The sequence below is a fragment of the Electrona antarctica genome (assembly GCF_951216825.1).
Source record: "Electrona antarctica genome assembly, chromosome: 7".
Classification (NCBI taxonomy): Eukaryota; Metazoa; Chordata; class Actinopteri; order Myctophiformes; family Myctophidae; genus Electrona; species Electrona antarctica.
The window spans coordinates 44,729,992-44,745,567 of record NC_136812.1 but is presented as its reverse complement, the minus strand read 5'-3'; the positions used below and the strand labels follow the sequence as shown (position 1 = coordinate 44,745,567).

Here is a 15,576-nt window from a genome sequence, read left to right as displayed (position 1 = left end):
TTCTGTATTTCTAGGCAAAGTGAGAAACCATGCATTCCTTTGCCAGGATGCCGAACACTGTACATAGTCAGACCTGAAACATTTGTGGCTCTCAAAGGGAATGCAGCTGTCTTACTCTTATTACTTATTAGTCAAACTAATCAGGAACAATATCACTTAAACATCATCCTATTGCATATTGTGTTAATTGTTTAGGAAACAGCACTAGTGTGGGTGGCCCCTTTCACACTGTTTCTCTTTTTTTTTGCTTCCATGTTTCTGCACAAAGACAAACATATTTCTGTGCCGCGCTGCTACAGTAATTACATTTGGGGTCTCCCTAAAAGGTGATTCTGGGAGGAGGACGGATGTACATGACCCCCAAGGGCACACCGGACCCCGAGTACCCCACCTCTAACTCCCGCAAGGGGGATCGCAAAGACAAGAAGAACCTGATTGACGTGTGGCTGAGGGCCAAACCGGTAAGAGCAACATTCATTATTGCAAAGTTCCGTTATTACTGTATAGACCGGTGGATGGGTTTGAATGCAGCTAGGGCACACAACGCAGTGGCATCCTGGGATCCCCAGGGGTCCTTGAGAGGGATCCACAAACATGCGAGTCCCCATGCAGTCAAATCGATAGTTTGGAACCAAATTGACCCACATGTGTCTGTCACTTGGAGAGTGTACAAGTAGAACCAAATGGGCCCGTTCCATTTGTATACACTCTCAGAGTTAATTGAACCCTGATGAAACTACGGTGCAGATTGGATGTCCCAGAGATCAAAATGGTGGCCTCATGCAAATTAAACTGCAGCTGGTCCTTGAAATGAAAACGGTTGAGATTCACTGCTATAGATGTACAAAATATAATTTTTGAGTGCCAGTTTTGTTTTTGTTTTTCCGTTTTTTTTGACGAGCTACTGCACATGCGATGTGTCCGAGGAACGTCTGTTTTTCACGTTTAAAAATACATTGTATATGTATATATATCAACCGCGACCATTGGTTCATTAGGGCCGTGGATAAAAGCTGGTTTTGACCAAAAACACAGTCTGGGAAAACAATCCGAGATAAATATTTTTTTCTGAAACAGATATATATTTTTTATTATTTTTTTACTTTGGGTTCCTGCCATGTTGTATGCGTCTCTCTAGCCAGCGAGGGTCATTCAGACAGGGTGACGTATAGTTACGTATAGATACGTATAGCCTTATTCTCTCATGATAACATGACGTCACACAGCTCTGATCTGCTCCACCCACTATCAAGTATTTGATGATGGCGTATAGATGACGATGTTTGATGATGATGTAGTGGCTCACATGATGAATTTATTTTGCCATTGACTTTTCATTTCTTCATTTTTTTTAATGTTTTTTTGTGGCTTTCGCCTCAATTTTATATATTTTATGGAGGGACAGACAGTACAGTAGGCTGACAGGAAATGGGGAGAGAGATGGGGGGAAGACATGCAGTAAAGGCCGTCGGGATCGGGAGTCGAACCCGCGGCACACACCAGACTGGATTACCAGCCAAGGTGCCTGGACCGCTGAGCCATGGCCCAGGCCATTTTGGCATTGACTTTGATGGGAATTGGGGGCGTAATAATAACGCACACAGACGCACTGGCGCTGCTTCCTTGGTTATCCCCGTTCACACTGACAAACCCTTTTGGCCCCGGAAAAAAAAGAAAAAAAAATACTTCAAATGAAGTTTAGTGTAGGATGGTGAATATACATTTCCCCTGATATCTTCTTCTTCTGCAGTCATTCAAAATGGAACCCCAGAGAACAAAACCTTGTTCTTCATACAGTTACAACAGGTATTTAGGTTTGCAGTGCTCGGAGTGTTGAATGTGTATTATTCGTTTGATCCAGGTGAGCCATGTATTCTCTTTTTCAGCGACATCCTGCGTCACACTGTCGGACACTGAGCAGCTCCAGTGGAGCGGTTTTGGGGGGGTTTCACTGCCTTGCTCAAGGGCACTTCAACGGTGTTGAGGGAGGTGTGAGTGTCGGTCATTCACTTCCCCACGCAGTAGAGTCTTCTTCCTGCCCGGCCGGGGAATCAAACCGGGAATGTTTCAGCCACAACACAAACTCTCCTCTGCCATATAGGTTACCGCTGCCCCTCTTCTTCATAAATGTGCGAGAAGTAGAATTATGAGGTTCTGGATTTTAGTTTAGTAAGGCTATCACCTTATCCATCCCCCCAAGCATATCCTCTTTGGATATCCCTTCCACAGAGCATCCTTCTCTCGCGGCGATGCGTAGATGTTTAGCGAATTCGTACAGATTTGCGTTCTCGTCTTTCGATCTGAGCTTGCAAGCGGAGACAAGTGTTGTTTTGGAGAAATTCGCTTTAAAGTATTTATCATAACGAACCGCCTCGTCCTTTCCTTGGCCAACTTGGGGAGTCCAGAAGATGGGGACAACCTCCTTTTCCTTCCTCAGAAAGCCTTTGGAGTTTATAAACTCATAGCTTGCGTCATACAGAGCGAGGCGGCAATGATCTTTTGGCAGCTCTTTTAAAAACATTTGGAAGTAGTCTTGAGGGGTCTCGGTGGTCACCCAGACCTCCTTGTCAGTAGTCATTCTTCCGGCATCGTTATCCCAACGCAGGATCACAAACTTCCTCTGTTTTTTCGACATCTCCCAATAAAGGTCGGACATCACGGGGTCGTGCATTGCTTGAATGTTAGCAGCCATTTCTTACGATAGTCAAAATACAAGCCTGAACACAAACTGAGAATGACAGAATCTATCTGTTCATCAGCCAATTTATACCCTCCCCTATGTGTGACATTGCATGTGATGCAGGTGTAGGCCTACATATTTGGGTATTGTGGTCACTGCATGGAGTTGGAGGATCTCCATATATGGGCAAAAGGTGACGCATGTGTTCCAGCTACCCGTTTTCAATGGGTACATTGTACAATGACGCCTGTACCCGGTAAGGTCAGTTAATGATGTCAGCGCTAGAATGTTACAGACATGATCGTCTTTGGGAAGAGAATATTTTACTTTGTCTTTTTGAGAGGCGTTAGCCTCACCAACGTGACGTCTGGCTTTCACTAGTGACGTCATGTCACGTGGCAGCCAAGTCTATGGAATTTTAATGTTTGTCTTAACCCATTCAGGACGGTAACCCCTTTTGGTGTTGTAAGCATTATGTTATATATTTTTTTAAATCGTGAAAATGTGGCACACATTTTTAAATATATTCATTCAGAGTTCAACGTTCAACGTTTTTAACTCAAATATTTGCTTCTGAGGGGGGGGGCACCCTGGAAAAACATATTTTCAGATGGGGGTCCGTGGCCAAATGCAGATAATTATGGGGGTCCTTGACATGAAAAAAGTTGAGCACCACTGACATAGAAACCGGTTTAGCAAAAAACTGTTTTAGAAGACATTTGGCTTGGCCTGGGCTGTGGCTCAGCGGTCCAGGCACATTGGCCAGTAGTCCGGTCTGGCAGTGTGCTGCGGGCTCGACTCCCGATCCCGACAGCCTTTACTGCATGTCACTCCCCCATTTCCTGTCAGCCTACTGTCTGTCCCTTTATAAAAAATGTAAAATAAAGGCGAAAGCCAAAAAAAAAAGACATTCGGCCTCAGGTCTAAAGGCAGCATGCAGGGTAAACAGAGACAATGGAGTAAACAGAAAATGTACTGTAAGCAAGATGGTCCACTCGTTGTTGTAAACATTTTCTCAAATGAAATATAAATTGCATAAGCTATATAGAGACATACATGTCCTATTTATCCACATACTGTATAGGCACTAGAGACTGACACGGGAGTGGATTTTCACTCCTGTCCTGTCCCACTCCCACAGAAAAAATCCCATCCTGTCCCACTCCTGTAGAATGACTCCTGATCCCATCCCGCTCCCACTCGAAATTACTCCCGCTCCCATCCCGCTCCTGTTTTTTTTTTTTTGTCATTAGGCAATTGATCGATCGATCCATCTATCCATCTATCCATCTAGGCCTATCTATCTATCACTTCTGGCTTCTCAAGACAGATATCCTACCAATAAAATTAAAATAAATAAAGTGTTGGATTTAACTTTGACTACCAAATACAGTTCCGACACTTAATTTAAGTCCTACAGTATGACACTGTTTTTCCCTGAACAGAACTTAAAGCTTAACAGTTAACAAGTGCTTTGTCAATTAAGATAAAACAAACCCTCAGTGTTAATTTAACTCTATATGAATATTTATTCAGTGTACAAGTCTATGTGTATGGCAGTGGTTCCCAGGGGTCCTTGAGAGAGTTCCAGGGGGTCCCCAGCTAAATAATAGTTTGGAACCAAATGGACCCTTATGGGTCTAACAAATTATGTTATGGGAGTGTACAAATGGAACCAAATGTTGTTCCATTTGTACACTCGGAGTTAAATTAACTTGATTGATTTTACAATATAATTTGGGGGTACCAGCAATACAAATGCCATTGAATTAGCATGTAGCTAACGTAGCATCACAATTGAAAGTTGCAACGTTGCCACTGCCAGGGGAAACAAATGCATCAGGATGATCTGGCTATAAATAATCGATTAAATCACAGCACCGGCGCGATGCAGAATCATACACGGCCGCATTGCGATGTCTTCATATAAAACTGTAAAAGACGTCCAGCCCGACTGGATTGCATGGAGGAGTTTTTTGTGTTGTGGAAGGCAGCACTAGCACTGCTGGATTATGGGTAACTATGTAGTTCTTTTGACCTGTGTCAGCAAGTCAAGAGTGTTGGCTCACAGAAAGATGACTACAACAAAAATGGGTGCTTCTGTTCTTTTGTTTGGAACTTGGCAGCGCGACCAACGTCATTCACGCTCCTGCACACTCCCGTTAACTTTCATTCCCGTCCCGTCCCGATCACGGGATAATTAAAAATATTAATCCCATCCCGCGGGAATCCCTCGTGGGAATCACGTGTCCCGCGGGAGTCCCGAGTCTCCCGACAAAATGTCAGTCTCTAATAGGCACATATATGAACCTGAATATGGCATACCGGTATGCAGCATAGGCTATATTCTACTTGCCAAGTTGCCATATTGGCATAATATGTTAATATATTTAAAATAAAACTATGGCACCACCATTAGCCTTTTCATGTCGCCTACCCCCTAGAAGGCACCCGCGGACCACAAGGGGTGCACACACTACAGTTTGGGAACCGCTTAAATTGACTAATCACACACAACAGATTACAGAGCATGTTCCATGCCCCCTGAATGCCCACACACACCCAGTAATGTTTGTAAACAAGAAGCCTGACCTGTATATGTCTATTGATGCCTGTGAGGAAATGTGTCCCCTGCATTTAACCACATGAAGCCACGGACATTTGTCAAACATTTCAAACACAGACTCACAATGTGTCGCAACAGGGGGGGGTGGGAGACCAATTATATGAGGGTCTTTAGTCAAGAAAGTACCATATAAGGTTTAGGTATAGTCTTGCAGGCCTCGCCCTACTTGCAAGTATATAGGCTAGTGACAAGTACACCATCTTGATTCTTGAGTCACTGACTATAGCACCAACCAGGGGTCCAGCTCTAAGCCTGCAACCATTCCGTGTTGTAAAGTAACTAAGTACAATGAATTAATTACTTTATTTAAGTGTCATGCCACACAGGCCTGATAAAGTGTTGTATATAGTTGCGGAAACCAACATCAAGTACCTTGATTTTACCAATGACTCCACCTACATTTACTCAAGTACTGTACTTCGGTATTTGTACTTTACTTGAGTATGTCCAATTTCCAGGGGTATTTAAATTTGCAGATATGCAAGTTCACAGCGCGTCACTTCGTGCCGCGCTGCGAGCTTGTACATCTGCCATTTTTGAAAAATCGTGAAAGTGTGAGAACTACTGATTTAGAAGGCATTTGTTGAATGGGCCTCAGGAGAATTCCGGCGTAATCTGATGTCATATCCATTAACCAATAACGAGTGGAAAAGTAAAAAACAAAACATCCCTATACCTTCCATTCTCAGAGCTACGGAGCGCGAGAGATGTTTATTTATTTTTTTATTCAGCTATTAGTGTAGATGTTCGTCTTACTCCATTCATTGACAATGAATGGAGAATTTACGTTACCAGCACGGTGCCCATTGGAGCCTCTACAGCGGTGCCCGTTGGGCACTGGCCTACTTGGAATGAAATGCATGCCCCACCCAGATATTATGTGGATTTCAGACGTACACACGTACACACAGAGACTTGGTGCATTTATAGAGATAGATGTGGACGAGCATATCGGCTATTTTTGTACTACACAAAGATTAAATTCCATTGACAATGAATGGAGAAATGTCTGAGCAAAGATAAGTAATCACACCCTCACTTCACACGGGTGTGATTACTTTTCCTCTATGGTGGGTTTGAGGGTCGGTTTGGCAGTTAATGGATATAATAACATTGGGTTATGGTAAGAAAAGTGCTAGCGCTGAATTCTCCTTTAATGGTGGTTTTCAGAATAAAAAAGTCCCATCGCTACATTGTGTCCTTCTGCTTTGTGTTACAGAAAAAAAGGTCCCACTACGTCTGGCACAAGAAGCAGTTTGATGAGATCAACGCGAAGAACACGGACAGGCTCATGGGTTGGTACTGTGTCTATACTGAAGAATTAAAAGTAACATTTCAGCCATTATACACCCATAACAAAATGTTTTGTGCCAGCCAGAGTGTAATAGCTGCGGAGCCACAGGCCCAAAATTGGACAGGACCTGTGATGTCATGCCGTACGTTTTACAGAATGAGAGGCCTGCTCTGCCGAAAACATCGCGAAAACAAGTTATGGCCATTTTTGTATAGCACGCCAAAGACAACCAATATAGGGCAAATGTCCCAAATTGCATCATCATGCATCATGCAATTGTGACATATGTCAAACTAGGGGGTTTTCATGATTCTGAATCCATTCCAAGCATTAGTTTTGCACGAAAAACACTCCTTGGCCTAAAAACAATATTTGCCTCTGAAATTTAGTGGAGTAGAAGTCAAAAGTACTGGATATTGGAAATACTCAAGTAAAGTAGAAATACCTCAAAACCGTACTTAAGTAAATGTACTTCTACATTTACGTTACTTTCCATCATGGCTAATAATATTACAGTGATATATTGCAATGGTTCCCAAAGTGGGGTCCGGGGACCCCCAGGGGTCCTTGAGGGAGTACCAGGGGGTCCCCAGCTAAATGATAGTTTGGAACCAAATGGACCCTTATGGGTCTGTAACTCTGAGAGTGTACAAATGGAACCAAATGGACCTTCCATTTGTACACTCTTATAGTTCAATAATATTAACATTGACGGCACTGGTCCTTGAAATTAAACGGGTTGAGAAGCACTAGCTAGAGCGGTAAAAATCTTCTCTTAAGGGGTTCCCTGGCATATGTTTTCAAACGGGGGTCCGCGAGGCTAATTAGTGTCAATTTGGGGGTCCTTGACATGAAAAGGTTTGGGAACCATATTGCATAGTAATAAGTAACTGCCCAAGACTGATCGACAGATACACATGTACGTACGTACGTACGTACGTACGTACGTACGTACGGTACACGTGTATCTGTCTATGTGTGTGTCTATCAGTCTGTGTTTGCATACTTATCTTATCACATACAGTATGGGAGAAACTGTCCGAAGTTTTGACAGCGCCTTCTTTTTTTTCTTTTTTTCATCAGTGATAAGAAGATAATAGTAATACAGTGATAATACAGTAAATTCACAAATTGTTATCTGACATTATTGCTCCTTACGGTATATGAGTTTTACATTGTCACAATGACTTGAACAGCAGCTGAAGATATTTGGGTCGTTGAATATTGCTGTTCATATTATATTAGCTTACTATTACACCTCCTGAGGCTCATTTATGCTGCATTTCATCACAAGACTGTTTCAGCAAGTATCACCAACACGTATCAAACAATAAGTACATTTTTTTTCCCACAGTTTTTTTCCCCCAAGATTTCAGGGTATACAGTAAATCAAATAACATAACACAATATATATCGAAGTTGGTGTTGTGACACTGACAGTTACAAACCGCATAACCTGAATCAAGTTTTGAAACAAAAACATAAGACAAACATACGACAAGACAACGCACAACATGGCATGGTCACCCTTCAAAAACATAATGGACGTACCAGTGCACCCACTGTACACTGTAATACTAAGTACATATTTTTAACTGATAAAAGGTGTTGACTGACACTTTCCTGTGTACACATTTATTTTGAATAACATGACATTTACTTTGAGGGTAGAACATAAAACAAAACAAACCCTTGTTAAATGTCAGAAGCTATTGGCAATTTTCTTTTTCCGTTGTGGCTTTTTCCCTGCATGAGCCTGACTCGGTCCTGTGTTCCCCCTCGTCTCTCCTCCAGGCCTGTTTGAGCCAAAGGACATGAGGTTTGAGGTTTTCCGGAATGGCACGCGCGACCCGTCCATCGTGGAGATGACGGAGAAGGCCATTCACATCCTCAGCAAGAACCCCAAAGGATTCTTCTTGTTTGTTGAAGATGAGTATACCACCACCACCACGAGCACCAGCGCTACAATAAGTCTGCTGTTAGCAATGTAGCAATTTAAAAATACAGTTTTTTATTATTAATATTCTTAAAGGGAAACAGGAACTTGGGAAGGCCACATCCCTTGTTTATTGGCTATGGGTCACGATGTTCATGGACAAACTTTAGCTATTTAAAAGTACCCCATTTTCTTTTTAGATGTAGCCACAGACATAGTCCACATCGACATTGATTACTTGTATTTTTAACCATTACACTGTTGTCAAGCACTGTTGTCAGGCACACGTTTAGCTAATGCACTGCCCTTATTTCCTTCTCCATTACGAGGGAGAATCGACCACGGACATCACGACGGCATCGCCAAGCTGGCACTGACGGAGACCGTGATGTTTGACCGGGCGGTGCAGCGCGCCGCACAGCTCACCAAAGAAACTGACACGCTCACTGTGGTCACCGCCGACCACTCCCATGTCTTCACATTTGGCGGGAACACCCCCCGAGGAAATCCTATCTTCGGTAAGGATCCAAGAGTATTTGACCATTGAGTTGTTTTTTTTTGTGGCTTTCGCCTTTATTTTATATATTTTATGGAGGGACAGACAGTAGGCTGACAGGAAATGGGGAGAGAGATGGGGGGGAAGACATGCAGTGAAGGCCGTCGGGATCGGGAGTCGAACCCGTGGCACACTGCCAGACTGGATTACCAGCCAAGGTGCCTGGACCACTGAGCCATGGCCCAGGCCTGAACGTTCTACTTTTGTTGAAGATTCAACCTTATTCTACTGTAAAGCTTTCCTGGCTGAAAGAAAAAAATCACAGTGAGGGGCGCTCTTATCATCGTACATCATCATACGACGTATAATGTCGATTTGCTCAGACACATATGACGTAAATTCTCCATTCATTGTCAATGGCATTTAATGTTTGTTAGGACAAAATAGCCGATTTGCTCGTCTACATATGACATAGATTTTAATGTTTGTGTTAAAAGCCGATTTGTTCAGACACATATGACGTACAGTATTCTCCTTTCATTGTCAATGGTAAATGTGACAAGGGTTCAGGACAAAAAAGCTGTAAAAGCCAACCATGCTTTGGTTCAAACAAAAGTTATTTTTTATTTTTTTCAGATGGGTAGCCAATTCCAGCGAATTAGTATCCATATCAGCTTTGTACAGTGTTACAGTTTCAAATGTGTCTTTCCCCCCTGTATCCTGTCTGTGTGAATTGTCTTCTCCTGTTTGGATGAAATTAGTAAATAGAAAATGCATTTTCAGGTCTGGATACCAAAGAGTTGGAGAGACATGGAGACTCCTGTTACTGAACAAAGCAATGACTTAACAAATATATCTTACCCTATCTTTAAGTCCTTCTGGGAAAAGCCAGTTGAGAAACATTGACACAAAGCACAAGAATATAAAAGTGAAAGCGTTTAACACTCAGCCAAAGGGGCATTTTGAGGTCTCATCTTATTTAGCCATAATGGTTTGGTGTGGTTTAGTCTGGTTAAGTTTACTAGCAGCTCAACTAAACTAATCTACACAGACGGTGTTGAAAGGAACAGATTTACATTCCATCATGTCCTGTTATTGTTGCTTTCCTTTCATTTCTTCCGTGCGATATGTTGTCGCTCCGTTTAACCACCATTTGTTTGTCATATCATCCAGGTCTGTCGCCGAAGAGAGCAGATGACAAACTGCCTTTCACCAGCATCCTCTATGCCAACGGACCCGGATATGTGCACGTCAATGGAACCAGAGGGAACATTACAATGGTGGACTACTGTGAGTATGACCGGAATGGAAGGAAGGAAGGAAGGAAGGAAGGAAGAATTCAATAATCAGAATCAGGTTTATTGTCAAGTCACAGTTTTAAAAAATGTACACAGTTATGTAAAATGGTTGAAATTAGTTTTTGAAAGAATGAAAGACAGACAGACAGACAGACAGGCAGGCAGGCAGGCAGGCAGGCAGACAGGCAGGCAGACCCGCGACGGCCTCAAATCAAAGGTGCACATTTGTTTTTCATCAGGGCATAACAGCAACACAACAGAGCGGTGAGGTACAGTACACAGCGAGATAAAAGCCACGTTTAAAAATGCACAGTAACAGTTATCCCTCTTGGCTTTGTCCAAATACCCTGCGACGACCTAATGTCTTTCAGCTGTGCCGCTAACGTGCCTGCGTTTAGTCTGCGGTGAGTGTGTGTATAGACAACGTGGACCCTCAGTCCCTCACCCAGTCACCCTATGCGGTCTATGGATGACTCACTCCTGCATCAGTCTTCGGAAAGCGCAGATAAAATATGATGAGGGGCATTGAGGGGCATGCTGACTTTGTTTCTGTTCTATTCATCGTCTTTTGTTTGTATATGCGTTGCCTGACTTATGTAACGCCTTTGTTTTCCTTTTGTGGAAGCGTGGAACATCGATCATCCCCTTTTATACCCATTCCTGTTCCACACCATTCATTTTACAGTCGATTTTTATGTCTCTGAAATACAGATGCAGATAACATCCACTCTGGGCTGGATTATACCGCAGAAAAATCTGCTTCTTCCATCCTTTTACTTCTTTTTTTTTTCTTTTCTGAGAAACACTAACCACACACTAATGCAATGAAAGCAAGATAATTGTCCCAGAAGCGGAAACTGCATCCAATTGGCACGCCAAGACAGATTGTTGAAGCAAACTCTTGGTATACGAGAGGCTCATCATTTCCACTGTAGGCTTTGGTCTTAGAAATAAGAAACTGAATCCAAGTTTTGGTTAAAGCCCTCCTCAGTTAATCCTCAGTTAATGCCCAGTGGAGCAGCGGTTAAGGATCCCCTCTCACTTGGCCCACATGTTGGTTAAGGACCCCCTCTCTGCAGGCCCACATGTATGTGGATGGATTAGCCTTGGCCTGGAGTTCTATAGCTGCCAGAGCTGCCGGGCTCAATGCATGTCAGGGATGTGAATCCAGATGGGACGTCTGTGCTGTTCTGACATGTCGTCTCTCTGTATAAATCCCCTGCTCCATTGTACTGTCTAATAAGATAGAATGTAGACTATTTTCTATATCGTTGCTGTTGGGCAGAAAAAACGCTTATCTCCATATTCTAACCTTTTACGTAAATGAATGCCCTATCACTCAGCGTCACGCAGATGTTTCAAAAGTAGCTTTTAGATCTGCTACTTTTGCTATTGTTCTAGTTGAATCGTGAAAAGCAACAGTCTTGTACATATGAGGTTACCACCCGACAGAGACGCTATGCCTGAAATACGAGGCTTGGAGGAAGCATTAGGATCCATTCTTCAGTGAAGTACTTTAATCACGGCGTGGAAAAGCATTAGGCTACTGTATGTCAACACAGTGAATGTAAACTGTCGCCAAACTGTTCCCTGATCTCGGTGGAACTGATAAAAAAAGATGGACTTCATTAGTGATTAGTTTAGCTGTCTTTAACGACATTGCATTATGAAGCATGCAGTCCATACAATACAGACACACAGACTTTGTTCCATCACTTTCTGGGCAGAAGAGAAACCGTACCTTACTGTTTTGACAGTATGGCTGATCAAGCTTCTGTTCATTTCCACTGTTTTTGAACATTCATCACTGATAGTAATCATCAATAAATGGGTCTGTCAGGCAATCAGAAGTAACACAGATTATACAGTTGTAGCGTAGTACGTGCAGTAACTGCTTGAGAGCCATTTCTTTGCAGTGAATTCTGGGTTTTGTCAGCTGCATGTTCCGAAAAGGACAGGACAATTGTGTTTCCTCAGCCGGTTATAAGTGGTAATGTCACATAATTGACTAAACATCCCAAATGTGCCAGTGGAGCATTTCTTCAAAATGGATTTATCATTGTGTTTTTCACTTGTTTCTCGCCTCTAAACCAGTGGGGAAAAGTGTCAGAATGAAAAATATCATCTCTGTCGAAAAACATCTCTGTCGGGTGGAAACCACACAACCACACGTCCAAAACTGTTACTTTTCAGGACTCAAATTCAAACGTAGCACAAGTAGCAGATCTACAAGCTCAAAACGCATCGTTTGGCTCCACGTAGTATGATCAAGTAATATACGGGGAAAAACATAATGGAGATAAGAGGTTTCACAACCATAATGGTTGTTCGCTGTAAATGTGACGAATACATCTCCGTTCTCTCACGAACCTCAGACGACGAGGAGTACATGCAGCAGGCGGCCGTGCCCCTGGACGCCGAGACGCACGGCGGGGAGGACGTGGCCATCTACGCCCGGGGTCCCATGGCCCACCTGTTCCACGGCGTGAAGGAGCAGCACTACGTGGCTCACGTCATGGCCTACGCAGCGTGCCTGGAGCCCTACAGGGACTGTCCCCCTCCGCATGACCCGGCCACCACCTCCGGAGCTCCCAGGACACACGCAGTGCACCCTGGGCCGCTGCTGCTGAGTCTGACCGGTCTACTCTGGCTGCTGCTGTTGAGATGACCACACACACAGTGTAGACTTGTATGCACGCGAGAACACGTGCGTGTATGAGATGGACATGTACCGTATGTGGTCGCACACACAAATACGCTACGCAAAAAGAAAGCACACATGCACACATGCACGCACACACACACACACACACACAGACGCAGGTATTCATCATGTTAAAAACAAGCACTCCACTAGATTTTCAAAACAACCACACCAACACAATATTTATATATAAAAAAGCTTTATCCAATAGATGGTACATCTCACACAAGTTGAGTTCCAAAGAACTTCACAGGGTGTTTCCCTGGGCACGGTTCCAATGCACATTCATCTCAAGAACTGATTAAATGGAAGGAGAAAACACAACCCAGACCCAAACACACATCATGAAGAACTGATTAAATGGAGAAAGGAGAAAACACAACCCAGACCCAAACACACATCATGGTGGCTGGTTTTGAAGCACTTAATTATCTCCATTCAGGTTCTGGTTGTATCTCATCAATATACCTGATGAGCAGCAATGTTGACATATTGATATAGTAGGGTAAAGACAGGTGTTACAAAGGATACCAATTAAAGCTCCACTATGTAACTATTTTAGTATTTTTTTAGGGGCGCTAGCCCTTGAAAGGAGAATTGACGTCATATGTGGACGAGCAAATCGGCTATTTTTATCCTACACAAAGTTTAATTTATGTCATATGTTTCTGATGATGTACGACAATGAGCGGCCCCACTTCACACGGGTGTGATTTTTATTAATACAATGTACTGTTGTCCAATCTGTATGGTAATATGGTAATGTTAATTCAATATTACTTATACAATTGGCTAGATGTATTTTGTCTCCCTGCTTTTTAATTGAGACTTTTAGATAATGTCAAAGGTCAGGTCTCACCTATAGACACAGGAAAATACAACTAAAAGAAAACAGTAGCCTACAAATTTCAGCACCCCGGGTTCAAATCCGGGGTAGAAGATTAAAGTTACATAGTGCAGCTTTAGGGTTCCGTTCCATTTAACAGGCCTATACAGTACATACTACGTCCGACACACTTTTTTTAGCTGGCCAGTCCAAAGAAAGTTTCATATTCTGCCATAGAACTCTTCTGAGTTCAATACCGCCGGTCGCTCGAGCCACTGAAGCTCTGCAGCCTATACCTAGATCTCCCTGTGCCCTCCGGCACTTGGCATGTAGGTACGGAGGTTTCGCCATGTCGTGTTTCATGCATGGTCAACCAGAGTAGAGAGAGATTTCAGAGGTGTTTGTACCACCTGGAGGTACAAACAAACACACATAAGGACGACATTGTTTTCTAGCAGCACTCTTCAAAATGGTTGTCGTCATTGCTATAATATTCAGGGTTCTTTGTTCCCGGGGTCCTATTTGGGAACATGAATCACTGTGATTTCACTGTGTTTGACAGCGAGACGTGTTCCCCAGACGAGTAGCATCGAGCGCAGCTAATTAATGGCCTCCTCGCATGTCGACGGGTGCGCCGTCCACGTGGCAAGCCATGGCGGACGGAATAGGTTATCGCACATAATAGTCCCTGACAGCTTGGGGAACATAGGGCCCTGGGTACATATAGGTACGGTCCTATGAACATTAGGAATAATGCTGGAATGATACACTGTTGTATCCAACTATCACACTGTGCTACAATTTACTCTACACTTACCTTTTACACTCTAAACATTCAGGCTGACACCGTTTTCCAGGGCAACGTTTAATGGCGTGACCAGGTAGGAGGGATTCAGTGTCCTTCTCAAGCGGCACATGACAGTTTTGGCACAGGTTAGCTATGGACGGGATCTGGATGTAGGACAGGTCTCTATGACAACCATTGCCGCCGTGCTGCTATACAATATGTCACGGGCATGCAGACGACATGGGGAACACATACACCTCCCCTCACCACCAAGTGTACAGAGGACAAGGACAAAGATGTGTGGCTTTCAAGGTTGCTTTTGTTTTAGTAAACCTCAATGGCTTCCAAATGTCAAAACGTATTTTTTTCTTCAAGATTGTGTATCGCTTGTCATGTAATCTGTTTGAATACATGAAAACATGAATGTATTTTTTAACCAGATGTTATATTGTTAATGTATTTTTATACCATGTTTTTACAAAGTGTTAGTTATGTACAAAATAATTAAAAAAAAGAAAAACTGAACAATCACTTTGCCTCTGTGACCCAGAGTCCAGTTCATTTTTAAATGTGAAGTAAATCAACTGCCTAACATACGCATGCATGTACGCACACAGCCACACACATACAGGCGAGCAGGCAGGCACGTGTGCAAGTGGTGTAAAGTACTTTGTTACTGTACTTTTGTCATTTTTTGGAGGATTTATACTGGGGATATTTCACTATAAAAAAATTAAAATATTATAAAATAAAGAAAATAATGGAAAAATCACAGCCCCTTTAAAAGAACATTTGAATGAGGCTGGCTGTGATTTTTCCATTAATTTTTCATTTATTTTAAGTTTATTTTATTTGATGTCAGAAAAATGACTTTGACTTTGATTCATCAGCTCCGACACCTAATAATTTACAAACTATGCACTGATTAT

General features: G+C 42.8%; 1 protein-coding gene across 3 annotated transcripts in view; it reads left to right on the top strand.

Annotated features, from left to right (window-relative positions):
• Positions 1-15,178, top strand: part of alpi.1 (alkaline phosphatase, intestinal, tandem duplicate 1) — a 74,895-nt gene extending 59,717 nt beyond the window's left edge. For all 3 annotated transcript variants that reach the window (XM_079506236.1, XM_079506234.1, XM_079506235.1), the window contains exons 6-11: positions 327-461; positions 6,526-6,601; positions 8,395-8,529; positions 8,863-9,054; positions 10,206-10,322; positions 12,706-15,178. In XM_079506236.1, coding sequence (XP_079362362.1) covers positions 327-461; positions 6,526-6,601; positions 8,395-8,529; positions 8,863-9,054; positions 10,206-10,322; positions 12,706-12,998 — 948 coding nt within the window. In that variant the 3' untranslated portion in view covers positions 12,999-15,178. The remainder of the gene's footprint in view (positions 1-326; positions 462-6,525; positions 6,602-8,394; positions 8,530-8,862; positions 9,055-10,205; positions 10,323-12,705) is intronic.
• Positions 15,179-15,576: the final 398 nt, after the last annotated feature.